Consider the following 22,696-nt stretch of genomic DNA (forward strand, 5'->3'; position numbering starts at 1 on the left):
ATTACAAATAACAAAACGTTATAGTAAACGCATTTACCTAACTCAAATTTTGTAGTAGCCATGTCCGTTTGATTGTCAAAGTTGGTGAGTCATCCAACATGGCGTCATGTAAGCGCTAAAAATAAACAAAACAAACACAACAAAAAACGAAAGCTTGGTCACGTGAACATGACGACATGACTTGCCAACCTCAACGTTTACTTTGTAAGCCACTTCATGTAAATTCAAAGGAAGATTTGAAATATGCATTCCTATGATTGATGATGTGTCCGAACGTTCGAATTTGATCCATGTAAATTTCTTGTTGTGTCTTTCCTGAATAGTTAATGAAAAATGGAGTATGTTGATAATGAATATAAAGATGACATTACTACCTCTACTACTACTACTAACAATAATTATAACGATGATAATAGTTGTTATCATTATATCTATTTTCATAGTCATTATCATGAAAGTTAAGAAATGGCATTGATATTGATAATGATAATTAAAGTAACGGTAATCATATCATTTATTACACATGGAGGGAGGATGGCGTCAATATAAAAGTAACAAAATAAAACGCAAAGGCCTTTATTTCAATTTGTGTTGGTCCAAAAGAAAATATGATAACTTACAGGAGATTAATTCGTTTTCACAAAACATTAAACTAATTACGGTTAAAATGTTGCAACAATTTAAAATTTAAGAAAAAAATGAATAGGAAAGTGAATTCCAAAAAAGTTTCTAAGAGCAGATGCGGGATTTTGATCAACTGCATATTAATTCCATTATTTTCTGAAAATCATGCACACATCCCTTCCCCCCCCCCCAAAAAAAAAAAGGGGGGGGGAACACAGTCCATTAAACGTTATCTGAAGATTATTGATTCCACAGCGTGCACTCAACGTTGATCAAATGCTGCCACATGAGGGCGACAAGCATTGCAGTGCTTGTCATTACTAGTAGCACGGTGTTTCACTGGATACACTGTACCTCCATTATAGTCCATTACAATATTATGTCCATTGATAATTTTAAACCGTTTTTCTAATGTACTATATACTAATAAAACAAAAGTGATTCCCCCTACACAACCTATTTAAGTCTTACCAAGTCAAATTTTCAATGTATTTGATAATGTGTGATATTTTAACCTACAAAATAAAAATCAAAGTTATTAAAGTAATTTGAACTTGTATTGATTTAGTATTTTTAACTCCAGTTGGATACTTTTACCAAACCAATTTATGTTGTCTTGACTTGTCCTGACTGAAAAAAAGAAATGAGCAATGTAGATATAAACAAAAGCATGAATATTCATTGGGATCAAATTTACAAACGAATGTTTTCCTGCTGGAAAGAGCATGAACGATATTAATGAGTACAAAACATTTAATCTATTTCAGAAAAAAAGATAAAACTTTTGAATCGCAACTCAATTAGAAACAAATAAAAACGGGATTTTCATTTAAAAATTTATTTCTTTATTATGTCCCCATAAAGCATGGAATAAAGTTCAGTACCTTTCTGAAGTATAATATGTCCCAACCTAAAGTAAAGTTAGTAATTACGATAATCTTAATGTTCGTTGGCTATAATTGGTTAAAGCTAGTGCCAGAGAATGCCGACTGAGCAGTACGTTGACTTTTATGAGTAATAAAGTAATTTTCTATTCTTATATAATATATATATCAAAAAAGAATAATACTTTGATGTAACTAAATCAAATAAAGTAAAAAAAATACTTGAAACTAAGATAAGTAAATCCTGCTTAAAACACATTTCATTACATTAAAAAAATTAAGGCAGTGTTACAGCATATCTAAATCAAGTAAAAACGGCGCTATTTTTTATATTTTACAGTAAGGAAGTATCTTACAGAAAGTATGCTTCTAGACAGTTTTTTTATTTCACAATCTCACGAATGATGCATTTGTATCAGTACTGTTGTTGGTACTGTTGTTATCAATTAGAAGAATAGGGCCCTATCGCAGATAATTTGCCGAAGCCAATAATATCATTTTATAAATCGAGCAGTATCATGAATTAGGCCAGTAAAGTAGTCTCCGTACAGGAGTTTAGAAATAATTGTAGTGTCTCCACAAGGGATCACCTATAGGAATAGGGAAACGCATGAAAACCACATAGGAGCTCATACATAAAATGGTCGCTGCATTATGGGAGCTCATAAACTTAGATGTCTCCAAAGCCGAGCTCTTAGATAGATCTCCACGAGGAGCTTATGCAGCAGACGACCCATTACAGAAACAAAACATCCAAAAACAAACAAACAAACAAATAAACAACAATTACAAAACAAGAACGGTCAGATGAAAATAGATATCACAGAAATGGTAACAGCAAATTATGTCACGTTATATCAAAGTTTCATGTTTGAGTGAGGCCATCAGTGTATCAACAATACCATTGATACAAAGATACTGAGACAGATTAAGACATAACAATAAAAAAAAAACTACGTGTATAATCTTTGTAAAATTTATATGGGAATTGTTCTAAATGATGTCTATACACTGTTAACAGTTCTCAAAGATGAAACTGTTGCTGAAATTTGTGGAATGTCAAAATGCGTAACAGAAAAAATATTGTAAACATTATTTTTCTCAGTAGTAGTGTGTCGTTCCCTATGTACTGAATCAAATCGTCAATTGTGTTTCTAATGTAGAGTTAACTCGTCGTAACTATTATACTGTCCTACATTGAATTCAAGCACGGTTTCGGTAAACATGCAGGTCTTTTTTCACTTGTACCCCGGGACATCTTTGCGGTACACAATAGGGAAATAGATTATCCGAATTTGCGTTGAACTCTGGGAAATAAGGTCATCAAGAATCAATCAATGTGCCAACGGCTTTGATAGATAGAAATCTTACAAACTCGGACCAAGAAGCATTAATGCGCTATCCCTTTTCTGTTGTGTGAAACAAGATTCGAAGAAAATGCGTTGTAATCGGACCAGGCAGATGCGCTGAAACGGTACTAATTCACTACAATTTGCCTGGAGGTAACCTAGACACTGTTGCTCATGAAAATGAAAATAAAAAATAGGTCCGCGATTTGAATGAAAATAAAGCAGTATCGACGATCACAACGGGTATATCAGATTGTCAAAATCTTCACCTTTGCCCCAGAAATCGATAGGGTGTTTGTTAAATCATAAAGAGGCGATTGTTTCTTCTAGTTATTGGTTTGTCCTGCTGGAATGATTAGCCACAGGCATCTTGTGTGTTGTGTGATAGGATATGTGAGAGGTCACATTTCACTTCCAAGGGTAGCATTGTAGTAACCCGTTTCAGGAATCTCTTGAGTGGTCATTTCATTAAAATATAACCTCCAATCGCACAGGTGAATAGGTATATCATAGTCTCATTCCCAAATACCGGCGATTTAAAACGGATTGACTTTAATCATCGGCTGTATTATTTCATGCGCTCTTCCCTCTCTGGGGTATTCGGCAGAAATTATGACAGAGCTCAGGGAGATTTGAAAGAGTATGGTAATCTTCTTAGGAAAGTCTCAAGAGACGCGTTTCAAAGACGATGTTAGATTTGTTTTGCATCGACAGGTAATGAATACACACTGCTCTACATTTCTGGTTAACAACGGATCTGGGTAAATAAAAAAAAAATAAGATAAATGTCGGTTAAAAAGCTATTGTATTTCTTCTCCATTTTCGATGCAAAATACTCATGGCTAATGTTATTGAAGCACGGGGAACATTATTCCTGCCAAATTTCGATAGGGATAACGAGTTTATGCAGCGCCCGTGAGAGAAATCTAACACTATTTCCAGTTGATACAGATCACTCTGAGATACAAACATAAGAATGTCACACAAGCATAACTTCCAACAAAGCGGAGCATTATAAAAAAAAAGAAAAAAAAAAGAAGAAGTGCGTAGTTGATTGTCGCTGTCGCATATTGTATGGTTATTATTGATTTAGTTTATGATTGTGAAGAGATAAAAAAACAACAATCAAACACGAGAAAACAAGATACAAAAATCCGTGTATGGCATGATCAAGCATGATTATGGTGTGAAGGAGATTTTTTTTTTTTTTGAACGAGTGAGTTGTGGGTAAGTAAACGAGCTAGATGGTGAAAGACCATTGAAGTATGGAGCAGCAGCAGCAGCAAGCAAGCAATTCCGACAAGGAAACCGCGGAACTAGAAGAAATTTCAACAAGTTACCATTAACCAATCCAGTGGTTACCTAACTTTCGGATTACTTCTGCATCCAGCTGAAATGTATTAAACTAGAAAATTTAGATATTTTTTAATATATGATATCCTCCCAATGTTGGGATCAGTTATGAGTTTAGAAAAAGTATAGTGATTAATGAATTCAATACACGAAAGTAAAATGGAAAATGATTAAAAATGAAAAGATCACAATTAAAAGTTTTTTTATGGGGGAAAATCCCAAAGGAGAAATGAACCAGATTGATACATTGACAAAATTAAGAAATAGTATGGGCATTTCTTACGAACAGAAAATGAAAGGGTTAAAACCACTGTATTTAACATTGTGTTTAAGGTTTTGTGTAGACAGAACATTAGTTGTGTTTTGACTGGGCAAGTCTTAGCGACAGATGGCGCTTCGCCTTCTTCACCAGGCATAACATAAGCCGGAACATTGCACCTATCCATACGTATACAATAATGGCTTGGCGTGCATGTACACTTCACTTTTGCTAATGCAGCCATATGTATACATACTGTATATATACATGAATTACACAGAACAGAACTCAAGAGAGGGGCATCAATCAATTTTCGGGCTCCCTGCCCTTTGTCACGTGATTAAAACTGGCAGCATGATTTCAATTCATTTTTTTTTCAATTCAAAGTTTATTTCATTTTTCGACAAAACATTTGTATGTATTTCACTTCCTTTGATAACAAAGAATAAGGTAAAACGAACATTATAGAATGAAAAGACTATACAATAATTGAGGAACCTTATAGTAATTATACATTGTAGTAAAAAGAAACAGAAGTGGTCGAAATAAAGTGCATGTATAACCTTGCTAAAGGTGCAAAAATGGAGAGACCCACTAAAAAGGCAGAGCTTGTAGAATGTACGTGGGCCCCTCTGGAAGAGAACATCAATAGAAAGATAAATTGAAGCACTGTAAAAAAAAAAAAAAAAAAAAAGAGGGAGAAGTCTGGAAGCCCACTGAACAATAGATTAACAGATAAATACACTTACATGTACATGGACGCGAATAAACATGAAACGAGACTAGGTAAAAAAACTACTAAAGGAAAGGCTGTACGAGACAAAACAGAATGGACAAAACTAACAAACAGAAGACAAGATAGCAAACAAAAACGCACAACGGAGACAGCGATCTTCGGCAGAAGCATGTAGAGAGAAACAGATAATAGTTGCGGAGAAAAAAATAATAATACTGTGACGCCTGAAAGAAAGACAAGGAAATAGAGGGACATATGAACAGGGATAGCTAACAGAAATTCAACTCCTGGTCCTGTTAATCTAATAAGACGCTATAGGCAATAGCATAGATGACAACAAACATCCAAAGAAATTACAATGAATTCTTCAAAGGGGAGACAAAGTGAGTAAGTATGTACAATGATGTAAGTAAGAAGGCCACATGGATAGTTCATGCCATTTCTGGAGTTCTGTTCTATTATTGATAATTTGACCAACACCTGGACGACGAAATACTTAACATATATTTATATATTATGTTTATATGTATGTATATAGGAAGATCGAGCTTGCGTTGTGATATTATATATAATACATTGTACATGCACACACGATTTTGTCACAAAAGTTCTGTAAATCATAATCAATTTGAAAGGAAGGTCAAAAGTAAAACTGGTGACATACTGGAAAGTCTTGCTAAGTTTTTAGATTGTTTGGACTGAGGAGATCTCAGGAAAGAAAGTGTATACGAAAATTTTGACGCAAAGGGGACACATTTCTATATTTTCTATATTTCTTTCTATATTCGAAAATAAGGTAGACAAATTATAAAGTAATTGTTTGCATTGAACAGTAACATTGTATGTCAATCACTTTGTTTGTTTTTTTTTCTTTTTAGTATCTTAATTCCTATTTTCTTTTTGTAATATGCATGATTTCGTATGTCTTGTTTTTGTGTGATTGTTTGTTTGTTTGTTTATTTGTCGTTTCCTATGCTATGTATAAAATATTGTATTTTGTAATTGACTCACTGAAGAACAGCCTTTGGCTGAAGTGAGTGACCCGTGGTGACATAAAATAACTTCAAACTCAAACTCAGACATTAAAGAATAAAGAATTCGTGCCCCAACTAATGCGTCCAATTCCAAATATCAATATTCACTTCAATTCCATCCATTTCATTTTACTCTGGGACTTTGATTACGTATGACGAAGCAAGCAATACATGACACAGTACAAAAATATAGAAAATTAAAGACAACAGCGAACTATTCAGATTATTAAGTAAATAATCATGCATCTTTGCTTTATAACCTATTGTAGGCCCTATTTAGTTATGCTACATTTTGACATATTTAGAATATGAATATTGTGGTTTATTTCGCATATGTTTTATAGACTTATATTTCAAAGCGAAACTGGGAAAAATGAATTAAAATGAAATGAAATATAATTACAAAAACAAAAAAGAGGCTTGTAAGATAGACATACTCCAATGGTCCACATAATATTATTATGTTCACTACTTTCTGAAAAGGATACTTCTTTTGGCGCATTAGGACTACCTCCAGAGCTCCATTCATTCATATCAACCCCCTCGTAGACTCCGTTCAGCTGGTACTTCACTTCTCCAGGTTCCTCGATCCTCTCACTCTTGGGGAGACCACAGCTTTTCCCACGCCGGTCCTTGTCTCTGGAACAATCTTCCCCTTTTTCTTCGTCAGGCTTCCTCAACAAATTCCTTTAAGCAACTCCTTAAAACACATCTGTTTAATTCTCAATTGTTAATGAAGCATGATCTTGAGTCGTTTTGTATACATTTCTGCATATTTCGTACATGACGGGTTTTTCTTATGTTCTGAGATTAATTTTGTTATGTATAGCAAAGCATTTTGTTTGTTTGTATTTCATTTGCTCTGATAAGTTGTCATATTTGAATATTGTATGCTTGTATTATATACTGTTCATGCTGGTTATGTAAGAGCGCCATGAGCATCATTCTTGATGGACTTCAGCGCATTATAAAAGGCCACTATTATTGTCATTATTATTATTATTATTATCATTATTATTATTATTATTATTATTATTATTATTATTATTATTATTATTATTATTATTATTATCATTATTATTATTATTATTACTTTTAGGACTCCTTGGTTTTACACGAGCCATTGACGTTCATGTGTGCAAATAATTGCAGATGAGCTGATGTGTCAATATAATGCAAACAGAATTTAGTCTGCCAGAACCAGCATTAACAATACTCATATCTCCATATTCATACGATGTCATTACTTTGAATTTGGTATCTGAGCTAAAATCTAACTGCGTTAAAAGCAAGGTAAATATCTTGCTCGGACATTGAGGCATATCCTGAACGTTAATCCTACAACCCGGGTTCTATTCCAATTCACAATCTAGCTCGACACCCACGAGTCATACAGCCCACGAGCTAGACACTAAGTGAAGGAGGCCCACGAGCTCGACATCAACTAATATAGACCAACAAATTATGCGGTCCACGAGCTAGACACTACATAGGCGAATAAGGCCCATGGGGCCATCACTAGGCAAATAAGACCCACGATCTCGACATTACATCATGGGGTTTAATGCATGATATTTTAGTTTCGAGCTCGTGGACCTTTTTACGCCTAGTTTCGAGCTCATGGGCCTTATTTGCCTATAGTATATAGCTGAATGGACCTGTATTACTTTAATAGTGTCCAGCTAATGGGCCTGTTTCACTTGGTGTCTATTAACTAGAGGGCAGCAGGACTCGTGGGTTCCGAGCTCGTGGAATGACCCCAATAATAAAGCCAGGGCCCCCCTGGTAGAATAGTGTCAACACTATAAAGAGGCTATTATAACGTCCTGGATAAAGCAGACCGCATCAGTATTACCGTTATATCAGAAAATCTTTGTAAGCTCAGTTTCACTTTCTCACCGCACAATTACAGGTGCCATTTACTATTATACTTCTCGATATTGCAGTGGCTTCTAGTTAGGTTCACTCAAAATTTACAATATCTTAGTAATCATGGTATCGAAATTTCATGATCGGATTTGCAGAAGTAAATGCTAATAACAAAGATACTGACATCGCTTTCGCTTTACAGTGCTCTGACTGCAGGCCTGTGGGGATTTCCCGTTTTCAGCCTCTCCTATTCCATGAATTTATTGCACCTTTTAGTTTCATCTTTTTAATAGAACAGTGATGTACTTATATTGTGTGGTTTGATTTTCACTTTAGCTTCCAGCATCATTGTTTGAGAAAAAAACAACAACATAATAATTATATTTAATGGACGCTCTGCTATGCAAAGCACAGGTGTCTTTCGGTTTTGATAGGATACCGAAAAGGAATCTATTCACCAATCGTTTTCATCAAAGGGTAAATCCAGGACAGATAAAAGGTAGTCTAAATAAGAATACAATATTAAAGCACAGCAGTGAACGTTTGATGAAAATCCAATGAAAATTAAGGAGGTTACAAAATTATGAAGTTTTGCTAACTTTTACGAAACATTTCTTTAAACAGTCGATATATGAGTATGCAAAGTGTGAATTGATTATGTCTGCCGTCACACTATTACCATATTGTATGTGCATGAAATCATGACAGTTCCGGTTCTTCTTTCAAACTCAATTACGCCCCAGTCTCACTCTTTTATCTAACTGATTACTTTAACATTGCATTATATATTATTACACCATAAAAGTTACATTTTCGTCATTTTGCTTCTTCAAAAAATCAATGGAATATTGTGAGGTGATGGCATCACTAGCTCACTGGTTTGCATAATTCATATCAACTGTTCAAGAACTGTTGTACAAAACTAACTTTCTTGCTTTTGATCAGATTTTGATCAAGTTTTCGCTGTTGTGCTTTTCATATTACATTCTTTCTTTTCAGATTCACTTTTAACTGCTCTGAAATTCCCCTTTAATAAATTCATGCTTTTCCCCAACATCTTTTCAATGAGAGCTGTCAAAGATATATAGTACCCTTACAGTATGTATGTATTCAAGAATATACTGGGTTTCCAATTCCAAGTTCGATTTCAATTCAATTCAATCATAGTTATATTTCCAATCAACGAAAGGGGTGAAACACTTTTAAAGCTGAAGTTTAAAACGTCGAGATCGCGGCTTAGATTATTGCTCTCCAATTCAACTGAATTATTTCACAACAAAACTAGTATAAGAACATAGTGTGTGAGTATCCCAAAATATAAATTGAACTCGATATCAATCTGTTCTGAATATTTGCAATTTTCCATCTTCAAAGTTAAGAAACTTAGGTGTTTGAAAATCAACAACAAATCAATACATAAATTCAAAATTGCAGATGGATCTTCTGAGTTTTACGTATCTTAAAAGTCGAGCATGTATTCTGTATGCAGTTGATATCTGTTGCGTAAGTATCATATATTAGACTGAAGAACATATATCATTCAGAATATGGAAATAAATCAAATTCTCCAACAACTCAGTATTAGATGGTAGGGAAGACCGGGTCTAGTTGGTACACGGAAAAGTTGTTATATGATCATTTCTCAAAATCTAGACAAGAGACAGCGTTTAAATCTATATCACATCAAGACATAATATCAAAAACATCTTTGCATGCGAAAATTTATCATGCCTGAACACCTTATGGGGAAGTCGGGGAAAAACAAAACCAAACAAAAACAAAACGTTTTTCATCACTCTGAGTCCTCTGAGTTTTTGAGAAAAAAAAAATCGACGTTCTTTTATAATATCAACTAAACCGTTCATCTCCCTATATGATGGGCATATGGATGAATGGTGGGAGTGGCACCGTCTGATGTTTGAGTGTTTATTGAGCACACTTCTTTAAGTTATTGAAATATTTACCTGGTCAAGTTGCTACACTCTAACAACTTATACCCCAATGAATTTTTTTTAAATTTTGTTATTTAGAGGAAGTCTGGTTTATACTGCTCTGTGTGTTTGGTGTTTTTTTTTTTCGTACCTTAAGCTTATGTGCAGACATCGATTTGATAATGCATATTCAGATGGTAAAAGCCATTCTTCAGTCACTTAAATCATGTTAATCACTGACATACATTTGAACATTTAGCTACGTGAAAGACTGTTATGTTGCATGATTTACCAATAAGTATCGCTAGCTGTTCGGTACTTTATTTCAGTTACCTCGATAAGTAGTCTTGCGTTATAGTGAAGTGAAGAGTGAATTTAAAAACCCGTTTATTCATGAACAATGTTGTTAATATGATTGTACGTCATACTCATCTATGTTTTAATGTACAGTATACGAGTATGAAATGCACGCACACTCACAGACAGACAGACAGACAAACACACACATATACATACGCACGAACATGCACACACAGATAGGTATACAATATTCATTAGCGTATATTAATTATCAGATCTGCTTTTACCCGATTTATGTATACTTTCTAAATTGTAACAAAGTACCCCACGTGCTGTCACAGCGGGTGCACGTCACGAGACCGACACCCTCGAGCCATACAGCCCACGAGTCATATAGCCCACGAGTCATACAGCCTATGAGTTTGACACTAAGCAAAAAAGGCCCACGAGACCGACGCATTAGAGGGATGGTATAATTCCGGTTGAGATGGGGAATTAGGTTTTAACTTTTTGTGAGATAATTAGAAACTACTTAAAAGAAATATTAAAGAGCATACGATTCTAACAGCAATTAAAATTTTGATGAAAATCGGATTTTAAATGGCTCAAACAGCTTTGTTTTGCATTTTTTCTTTGATATTTCAGCCATATGCTGCCTAAAAAACAAACCAGCGAACAAAAATATAGCAGAAATATTAATTATGTCTTGTGGTGCAAACTTTGAATAGGTCCAAACACTTTTGTAAGATATGCCAATGCGGGATACCGGAGCGCGATTGTTGCTCCAGGTATAGTGAAATAGCGCCCTCATTACCTCCCTTTCTCTTCTCACCCCTCCCCCCATGGTGTTCATGTCTTCTTCTTCTTTTCCCATTCACATGCGAGTTCACACGATTGCTGAAAGCATTAGAGAAAGAAACCTCACAAAAGTGGTCACAAAAATAAGGTGAAAGTAGTCACAAAATTATCAAGTTTCCGAATGTCATTGTCAATGATATCACGTACATGTATATGGATCGAAAAGATGGTGTTTGTGAGGCCAAAGAACTGGCAGGTATATACAAAATAGTGTAACTAGACAGGATATCGTATTTATGTTCAGTTATTGGTCGCGCGTCAGATGTTGGAGGGGAATTGCCTGCTATACCTTATCGCCGAAGATTAAAGTCTGTTAGTTTCAAAAGAAAACTCGTTTCTCCGTGATCGATCCGGGGCACTCTGCTGCACGTGAGAAGCAGCTGCAGTGAAAGTTTCCAACCTGCAGGCGGATACCTTCCACCTTCAATCTGTCTCTTTCAGACAAGATGGAAGAACTTAGAGAACATAGGTTTGTTACACTAATTAATAATGCACATGCTTCAATGTAAATGCATATAAATGATATACACGGTATAAATAATGCATTTCTTCACATACTATGTCCAGCTCTTTCGATATATACATGATAAGTATATATTGTGTGTTTTTTTGTTGCTGTTGTTGTTTAAATTTCATACCATGTTGTTTTCATGTGATTTATTGCTGTGTCAAAATAAATATTCATGTTATGATTGCAAATCAGTTCCATTACAGAAATAGCTATTTCAGAAGCGAATCAATGCACGACGTGAATCATCTTTTATTACTTACTTTTTAATGCAGAGGATTTTCTCCCTATACACAGACTCAAAGTTATTTGCTCTTATGCTTCTACTTCTTTTCTTTTTTTTTTCTTTTTTTTTTGGAAGAGGGATCTACTTAGTTATCTTGGCACTTGGTCAAGCAGACAACAAGAAACAGGACACCTAAACAGAAAATTTACTCCGATTGGTTTCTCCATTTTGCTGTTCGGAGTCACATTACCTGTTTGTCAACCTTTTTATAACCCTCCCCATATCACAGTGTATAGTTATTATCTTAGTCTATATGAGATATAATTTGTGGGGGAGATATATTTTGTGGGAGAGGGAACTCTTGTTGGTTATCGTATTTCTGGCACATCTCCTTTTTTTATACTTTAGTATTCGTAAATCTAGTTATCCCTGTTTGTTTCATTTTTTTTTATTAGGCCTACTTGAGAGTCGGAGGATATCTTCACCGCAAAAAAAAAGAAAAAAGAAAAAATTAATAGTCGGGGGGAGGGTTTACGTGTCCTAGACGATGTTTTATAGGTGCTTGCAGTATATTTACTATTTGCATTGGCATTCAAGTGGTTATCTCCCCCGTTTACATCGTACGAAATATAATGAACTACCACGCAAAATTATTTGTTTCTTTACTTTAAACAGGAAATTATTCGTAGGAGGACAATAGCGGTGGTGCACTGATATACGATGATTCTCGTAGCGTCAATAACAGCTCTCCGTGAGACTGCTAACGTTATTCTACTTTTTATACCGATGTCCTAAACATAAAAAAAAAAATGTGGTAGAAATTAGGATTAAGGATGATGCTCATCTCGCATTAAAAACGGCCTCATATTATAGACCTACGGTGTATAAAATCTAACCTTGTCTTACAGTTTTGTGACACCAATAACTATACAGCCATGAAAGGGACAAAAGTCATGATGTTTTGGGATGCACTTGAAACAGCGAACATGATTAGGTTTCTTCATATCTTTTACATGTCAGATGAGCATGCTTGATGTAGGCCTATTCAGTACGTTATCATGAAAAGAAAAGGCATATTTGGTTACCATCGTTACGCTGCAACAACATACCTTATACATTCTCCCGGGAGAGAAGAGGGGGATGGCACATCCGAAACAACCCGCCCTATTTCTCCCCCGCCTCTCCTGTATGCGAAAGTGGAATACGTATAAGTAATCTTGGTTTGTAACCGTGACCACGTGACCTCCATTACCCTCCTGATTTAAGACTTGTCATATTCGCAGAGCGGTCTGACGACTAACACCTGGCTGGGCGTTAAAGGCATCGCATCGATGTACAGTAGACACGTCCACGACACGCAACGAAACGTTCAGTCGTCAAGATGTTCAGATGTGACGTTCCTCGTTGCTTACCTTGGATCGGAATAATGTGTGTATTTATATGTAATGTAGGACTCGCGTGCAGGATATTGTTCATAAAACCTTAGGACACAGCTACATGTTTTTATTTCCTTTCTTCTACCTCTGGTTCTTTATTATAATTTTTTTTTTGGGGGGGGGGGGCAAAAATATAAACATATATGATGTGTATAAAAAATGATGCTGAGTGTAGACATGACAGTTTTCTCTTCTAAAAGAAGCAAGGTCTGTTATTTATAGAGAATGACGGTCTATTTTGATGATTATCCTAAGTGTGTATGCTATCGGATTCAGAGTAATATTGTCGGGTTTGGCTGCGGGGAATACATAGGTTGATGCATTTATTATAGTTACTTCAAGGGGACGGGTTTTAAACAGGCATTGCTCATGATCAATATCTGGAAATTTGAGTAAATTTTCATTTCGAGGACAAACTCCGTTTTATTTCAGTGTTTCCCGTGTGTGGGTAATATTGCAGCACGGTCGACTTCATCTCGCTGTTCAGTGTTTTCCACTGCTACTCTCCAGCGTCTTTTCCGGGTCACAACCCAAAATTCCTTCCAGGAGTGGTTTCATGTGGGTAACCACACCCGGATTCCGCCAGAGTCCAAAATTGTCCTTTAACCGTCGCAAACTTGACGTTGTGGAGAAAGTTTAGCCGGTGTCGCGTTTCAGGATTCAATTACGCTCGGCCAATTTGCGATAATCGGGCTAATAATCGCGATATTAGCTAGCGAGACGCTCAGGGCTCAAGTGTGCTCGGGTTTTAGCGGGATTGATATTAAGTTCTCATGCTATAGGTAAGAATATAGCATTATTCTCCATCAAAATTAAGCTGTTCTACCGATCGACCTGCTTGCATAGCGATGCCATGTCCCTTGTTACGGTAATACCATGCTAAGTGTAAGACCATGGTAAGACATACTTTCATACAGCGAGAAACTTGAATCTGGCATTTATGTCGGCACGTAGGATTTTTTTTTTTCCGGGGGGAGGGGGGTAAGGATTTTAAGTTCAATGGGGGGGGGGGGGGGGGGGGGGGGACTCGCGGGAGAGTAATACCGCGACCAAGCAGGGGGAGGGTGTGGGCCACACGAAGGAGCTTGTGCAAAATGCAAATTCAACAATGTGGTGCACACACATAAGTTATCTTGAAAAATTCAATCAAAAACAGAAAGACGATACGTTGCACATTTTATTCAAATGGTTAAAAAAAATCAAAAGCTAACTAAATTATTCAATTGTTGCGTAATTTTCTAGTAATATACACCGAATTATTTGAAAATCTGATATCTAAGAGCAGTCGAGAGTAGGTGAGGGTGTGACGGGGGTACATGTATCTACCCTCCCACATGGGGGAGCTTTTACATTTTTAGAAGTGAGAGTCAACGGTTTGGTGCACACTTCGGGTGCAATACTGTGAAGGTTTTTAATGTAAAAAGTAAGATGATGGTACGCTGGTTATTCATTCAAATGGCAAAACAAAATATAAAAGACTGTTTCGTTATTATACTGATCCAATTATCATAGCCCTCCAGCTCTGCATTCGGCCATTAGGAGAGAGATATATCGTAAAAATCAATTTAGTTCAAGCGGACCCCTCCTCCCCCGTCCTCCTCCCCCACATTGACATCGTTTGTGAAGGTAGAAACTACAGAATACAAAATCGGAGGTCACGTGTACCTTGTGCCCTACCTTGCAGACATTATTTGTTACTTTCTTATATATATCATGCATGATTATCTTATTGGTGATACTGTGTAAGAATGGTATAGGAAAATGTCGTTGTTTTTCCAGATCAAATACACCTTTCACTATCGACTTTCTATCTTGGCTTATACTTAACCACTTCTTTCCAGTCAAAAGATATGATTAAGAATTTATTTAATGGCTTGTATTTTATAGACATTTAGGTTACATGCTTCACATTTGATTGAAATGTATACGTTTTGTCTCATACAGACCACACTATACTTGAAATGTATACGTTTTGTCTCATACAGACCACACTATACTTGATGAAGAATAAGATAAAATGCCATCAGTTTCCAATTATTATCTATAGAAAGCGAAATAAAACTTCAAGACTTGACTCAAGATGTGTTAATAAAATAAAAACACGTTCTGGCCAATGACTCAATCACACTAAAATCTGTATAAATCATGGGGTGCAGTATAGGTCTAGGATTTTAATCTTTCAAGCTATCAAAACGATTGCTTATTTTGTGTGGGTTTTTTTCACACTTTTTATGAGACGGAAGCATGGAAAAACTTTTGTTGACGGGACAGTTAAAGGACAATTAAGAGGTTTTTAGCGGTTACAGTTCGTTATTCCGAAAGTTTGTCATTCCGAAATTTACATAAGGTTCGTAATTCCGAGGTTTTGTTAGTATACACATATTTGTTTTTGTTTTTGTTGTGTTGTATTTTTGTTTTTGTTTATCGTTTATGTTTTTGTGTTTTCAGTGTGTTCTGTTGTTGTTGTTGTTGTTGTTTTTCAATTTTCGGATCAACGAACCTTCGGAGTAACGAACCATTTCAATTTTCATTTTCGGAAATACGAACTTTCGGAAGCACGAACTTTCGGAATCACGAACCTTCGGAATAACGCCACAATTGTTTGGATTAACGAGCACTTTTTCACTTTCGGAATTGCACAAAACGATTGCCCTGGTCCCATATACCATTATCTGTCCTGTTGATACAATCATGAAGATTTTGTAATCTCACAATTGCCAGTCCACGCAATTAAGAAGATACACTGTAATGGTTAGAAAAAACGCCCAATTGTGCTAGTTTTTCTGCATGGCAATAACACATAGTACCAAAATTGTGTGGTGATAAAGAGATGAGATGTTCTGTCCTTTTCGGAGACAAAAGGACAAAGTAAGAGAAAGAAAATTATAGCTGTGATGCCATATTGGATAAGTAGATAGCTAGATTCATTGATTGACCTGCACTCAGAAGAACAGCTAGTCAAGAGTCAGTCCCGGAAGAAATCTGGTATACTTTACCGGCGAAAAATATTGCTTGTCTCAACGATTGTTGTTAATGCCATTAAATCATCTCATTCCGTCTTACGATATCCATAGTGTTTTTGGAAGGAAAACTTTTCTTTTTATTTTATGTTTACTTTTTTATTACTTTATTACTTCCTTGTCTCCATTATAGCACACTGGCCTGGGGGAATTGTTCAAAAATACGCATTGAGTCTATTTTCAGAATACAAAAGCGAGCTGTGAGGATTATCAATAATGTACAAATCATCTAGCACCAACAAGCCCACTTTTCAAAAGTAATAACCGATTAATGAGTTTTGATATAATATATTCTTACTCGCTTGGAATATTTATGTACCAGTTAACCAAAGACGAATGACCTCGTGCTTTTACTCCCATGTTTGTAAAAAAATAAAGTTATACATTCCTACCCTACAAGACAGGAAAACTCACTCCACTTTTCCCCAGTCAGAACTGCATTTACACCTGAAACAATAGTACACAAAGGTCCGACATTCTGGAATAGCCTTGACTCTAACATCACTGAATCATAGTCACTAAAAAAAACGCAAACTAAAAAAATCTCTCGTGCAGGCTTTATGTGCAATCATATCATGCAGCTTTATTCCAACTTCCTTTTCTTTATCAGATTCGTTGTTTATTAGGTATTCTGGGTTTACTTTCCGTTCTTCTTACTGAGTAGTTCATGTCCAGGCTATTCCTGAATTCATGAATCATTATGTATCATGTGCATGTTGCGCATTCCTATAGTTACGTAAGTTGCTCGGGTGACGAGGAATCAGGTAAGCGTATGACAGGTTGCTATCTCGTTATGTTCTGATGTATGTTATTTGTTTTTCGTGCTCTTTTTGCTCTCTTTTCCTTTGTGTCCCTTTCTTTCCTTTCGTAGTTTTCGTTACTAGGTTGTTTGTTTAACAAGATCAACATTTTCATCAAGGGACCTATATACATTACAAGCTCTGCTTTTTAGTAGGTCCCCCACATTTCATGTTTGCAAAATTGTCTTCTCTTTTATTCTTTTTAATTACGACGCTATGTCTAGTCTTATGTCCAATCGATTGTATCATGTTATTTGTGTTTGAGATTTGGAACAATAAAATCAAATCAAATTAAATCAAAAGCAGTACTTTCCACACATACCTCATTTATTAATGCTACCAAAAAAAAAAAAAGATTATACGCGCATCGCTTATTCTGCCTTGTCTATGATAGGGCCGAAATTTCATCGCTTGAACACGTTATTGCACAACATATTTTACTTGAATATTCACACATATATCCCACTCGCTGTTCAGCACACTATCACTTATCATAAACCCTAAAAGATCCGCACTGAAATCGTGAGTTTTAAACCCTGCCAGATAACATCAAGAAGTGTACGACTTTTTTTGTCAAAACACAAATACGTAAAAAAAATAAAAAAAAAAAATCATCTGCTGTACTTTCTACCCAGCCAGCATCAGTGTCTTACCGTAAGTTTTTCGGTCACTTCTTAACTATGATTATGTAGCATTGATTTATTACTTGTATGTCTTTTAATTTATCCTACGATTTTCAAAAGGGGATTATCGCATAGGGCCTACTTGATATCATATCGCAGCCATAAAGGTGCAAATTTTTCACCAAACATGTGCATGTTTGGTGCTTGCACTGTCTAGCACTATCACACATCCATTCTCACATATTTTCAATGAAACACCGATTTTATCTAAACCACACGGCATCCAAACATTCACATGCTCAAGCACGTAAATTATCATCGCAAATTTTTACTTTTCCTTCAGTTTCAAATCAAACATGACTTCCAATATCACTTTTACCCCCTTTATGCACAGAGTACAACCCTGTAATTATATTAGTGATTGTGTTTCTTTGGGTCGCCATCCAAGGCGAGCCCTGCTCATAATGACGTTCTCCTGCACGCATGTACTGTTTTCTTTTGCATTTTTGTTTTTACCCTGTTAACATGTTACTTTATAAGCGACAATGGTCACTGCATGGTGTAAACGGAATTGACTATTTCCGTATCAAAGTATCCAAAAATATCTGAAATAAATAGTTGTAAATGAATATCTAAAAATAGCTAAAATTTGTTTATTTTGTTACTATACCATATTTTATATGTGTATGCTACTCCGAGTTGTAGAAAATAATACAGAAATGAAATCCAAGCCAAATTAGACAACCCTTGAAATGAATAGATTACACCTGCTGCTTTTCATACATGTTAATTCCCTGTGGACGTAAGAAAGTGGGTATGCACTTGATTCCAGGAAGGAACGTGTTAATTTTCTTTTAGCTCAAATTTAGGTCCGTATCAGAAGTAAAGAGACACGTTGATACCCAGACAATGCCATTACTCTTTATTGTTTAGAATCATTGCAAGCTAAACATTATAGGATCTGTATTTGTGTTTGTTCAGTGTTCAATGTGTTTATCATCGTCAACAACGGAGTACGATTGCGAGTCATTCTTAGTGCTAATGGGTGGGTAAAAAGTCTATCGCATAGTGACTTGCTTTGTGAGGGCGGTCGCTCCGTATGAGTGACATGTATCTGGAGGCTAGATAATTGCATGTGATTGGACGACGATGGAAGTCGCTGAAATTCAACGTGGGCTTTTTAATGAAACATCAAACAGGATCGGCTAGTTCCGGGAGACGCATTGGTTTGTGTATTTTGGGAAATCCCCAAGTATCGTTCGTTTAATCAACATTGTGCGGATAACTGGCTGGAGAAGTGCCTGGAACTCTGATGTTTGTATGGGCGGGGAAGAGGATGCGATGAGCTCTTTCATAAGAGGAACAAGAGACAAGAGTCTGCAGTTATTCATCGTTTTATCATCGATATAATACGATCTTCTTCACGATGGGTTTGTGTTTCCTTCTAGATAAAAACGCCAGGAACCGCGATATTGTTTACTGGTGAAAGTAAAGACGCACGCGAGAGAAAAGGGAGAGGGCAAAGGAGGGAGGTAGAGACAAGAGTAGGGGTACAGCACCGCGTAACCCATGACAACCGGCTGCTCTCACCAATCATACCTAGTGGCGGCCATCTTTGTGTGTCAGCGGGTAGCCATCGCTCCCTCGGCTGGCCTCGGGGTAGTCGGATGACGTCGCCTGTGCACTGTATAGGCTGCTGTAGTCAACTCGCTAATCTGAGAAGCTGGTATCTTGACCTGCCCACTGAGGAGGGACCACACGTCCCAGCTTTGTGTGTGTGTCAATGTAGGCGTGCAACCCTATCCCCACCCTTCACCGATTGCGACTCGGTTCTCTCTTCGTCATGGAAGCAAGCACACCACTTGAAGCGGTCGGATCGGAATTAGACACGGCCATGAGCGTACCGGAGTCGGATATCAACCTCAACCCAGCCGCCAGTACTTCCAGCACCACGGAGTCGAGCTCCGGGATAGCATTACCCGTGCCCACGAGCTTGCTGCTGAATGTGGACGGTGGGACATGCTGCAAAAGTAAGGGGGCGGGAAGCGGCCAACATTCGAACATCCAGCAAGGAGTGATAACTGGTAGCAGTGCGGGTAGCGGCAGTGGTGGGCCGGGAATCCTATCTTTTTCCGCTCAACAAGTCGTGTGCGTGTGCGAGGCGCTGCGACAGGAGGGTAACATAGACCGACTTGCTCGATTTCTCTGGACACTCCCGGCAGATGAAACACTGCAAAATGACGAGACAGTATTGCGAGCGCGCGCCGCAGTGGCATACCACCAGTGCCACTACAAAGATCTTTACACTCTCCTCCAAAACCACAGCTTCAACCCCGCTTTCCACACCGAACTCCAGGACTTGTGGTACCAGGCGCACTACAAGGAGTCCGAAAAACTCCGTGGAAGAGCGCTGGGGGCCGTCGACAAGTACCGAATCAGGCGGAAACACCCCCTCCCTCGAACCATCTGGGATGGGGAGGAGATGGCGTACTGCTTCAAGGAGAAATCCCGCAACATGCTGAAGGACTGCTACAAGCAGAACCGCTACCCCACCCCAGACGAAAAGCGGAATTTGGCCAAGATGACGGGCCTCACCATGACGCAAATCAGCAACTGGTTCAAGAATCGACGCCAGCGTGACAAATTGCCCATGTCGATCAAAGGGTGAGTAGAATGCAGAAGAAATAGGTCATAAACCCAATTAATCCTTCAACCCATATTGTAAACAACAACAACAACAAACAAGCAAACATACACATCAAAACAAAAATAGGGCAAAGTCCAAACAGGCTACAATTCAGCGTCATTTGTACATCTTTCTCTCACTTTCGAGCAAAGCGAGCAATGAATTTTTTATATACGCATCAGCCCCGCTAAATCAAGATCAAGCCCTCAAAAGTTCCAGCGGAGTCTATCTTGAGCTGTCACTCTCCCTCTCTCTCTCTCTCTCTCTCTCTTTCTTTCTTTTTTTGTAGTACATGTAGTAGAAAACCACAAGAAGTGGTAACGTTCTCTTGATCAGTGTTGATGTCAGTTTACTCTCTCGATGATACGAAATGATCACTTCACATTTTCTTTCTTTTGTGGGAAATGTATCAAGAGAGTAAACCTTTGTTCAGTCATGGATTGAATGAGGTACATTTCAGTCAATATTGTAGACTGAAATGAGTCTATCTCTTCTCGAGACATCTGCATCTAGTTTCACTTCAAAAAAGAAATGAAAACAATGCCCACTGACATGACTATTATGGCCATGCTGATCAAAGTTCAGAACTGGTTTTACATGGACATATTAAATGTCTGTTATAGGGGTATACGTTTTTTTGAAATGTGATTCAAAATATGTTGATGTAACATTGCCTTGTAATCATTGGTTATGGCATTGTTTGTCCCCATGTAGACATGGCAACATGATCAGAAAGATCATTGTGGAACTAAAAAAGATCATTACACAATCTCTGTATCTCTGGATGACATTGAATTCTTATCAGCGTTTGGGTGTTTGCATCTTGAACTACATTACTTTTAATATACAGGAGAATAGACGGCTCTATATAGTGTTGAGATAATACACGTAGGGGCCTACTACGAAATTACGGAAATATACACAGTTTATTATTGCAATTATGCCAAACCGATACTGGTGTACAGACTCAGTGTCCACTAAGAAAGTTTAAAACGCTTAATTTTCCATTGTGAACAACGTGGTTTTTGTTGTACAGATTTATAAACACAAATACTGAAATAAGAAAGAAAGAAATTGAAAATAGTAGAATGAAATACATCTGCAATACAAATTTCGAAACAATTGAAACTGTGAAGGTCTTCGGCAACTTTCTAAGAATGACTATTGTTGAAACGTGACGTTCTTTAAGAGTTCAGCTCTTGCTATTGTCAAACTTTCTTTGAATTCCGGTAGTTTCGTGTTCAGGGGGCATTTCATCATGCGTTTTTGTCAGATTTTTTTTCTCTGACAAACTGTTATAAGCTAGAGAAATCTTTGCATCTGATTGGCTGACAGCAAATTTGTCAGAAATAAAAAACACAACCCACAAAACGCTTCAGAAAATGCCCCCAGGAGTGCGTTTGAAATTATCCACCAGTTCGGTGTGTGGTTGACGAACTCACTACAAAAATAATGCATCTCCTCAAGAAATAAATAGGTGTTGCCAACCACGAGAAAGTGTCGAACCCCTGATGTTCGCAGAATTTCACAACTTGAAAAAGGATGTTGATTGCGCTCTGCTTTATTTGTGATATAGGCCTATGCATGCTGATAGGATATCGTTTCTTCGAAACCTAAAGAATTCCATGCCAGGTTTCTATGTGACATAAAATTAAAATGGAAACGGTACAGAAGCCTGCATGCGGATTATGAGCCAGACTTTAAAAATATCAACCAATAGTAATTGTGATCAGTTGCGAAATTGAAAATAAAAGATCAACTAGAAACATCTGCTTAGTGCCCCCCACCATACTACAATTATAGCAATAGGAATTTCTGATGTAAGGAGAATAAATAGTGCTTCATTATTCTTAAAAACAAAACAAAACGAAGTGATAATAATGATAATCATCATTAATACACCAGAAATATTTTTTAATGATAATCATCATTTTTTTTCTGCTAAAAACGTCATTACCTTTTTTTTCTGTAGACTATACCCATCATGACTTCTGGAACTACAATGTATAATCAAAACCAACTGTGTCCAACCCCTCCCCTCCACCCCACCCCCCCCCCCCCCCGTATAACGTCACTAATGTAGGCCCACTATATATATTTTTTTTTTTGGGGGGGGGGGCAATTTCATGTGTAAAATGCGTTGAAGATATTGATTTCGAAATATCGTTATGGTCTCAATGAGTACAAATTGTTTCGTGAC

The 22,696-nt window shown here is 37.0% G+C and overlaps 1 protein-coding gene across 1 annotated transcript in view; it reads left to right on the forward strand.

Moving 5' to 3' along the window:
• Positions 1-19,564: 19,564 nt before the first annotated feature.
• Positions 19,565-22,696, forward strand: part of LOC140228962 (uncharacterized) — a 63,518-nt gene continuing 60,386 nt past the window's right edge. Inside the window, exon 1 of the mRNA XM_072309226.1 lies at positions 19,565-20,474. Within this exon, the coding sequence (XP_072165327.1) occupies positions 19,654-20,474 (821 nt within the window). The 5' untranslated portion in view covers positions 19,565-19,653. The remainder of the gene's footprint in view (positions 20,475-22,696) is intronic.

The sequence above is a fragment of the Diadema setosum genome, chromosome 1, assembly GCF_964275005.1.
Source record: "Diadema setosum chromosome 1, eeDiaSeto1, whole genome shotgun sequence".
NCBI classification, from domain to species: domain Eukaryota; kingdom Metazoa; phylum Echinodermata; class Echinoidea; order Diadematoida; family Diadematidae; genus Diadema; species Diadema setosum.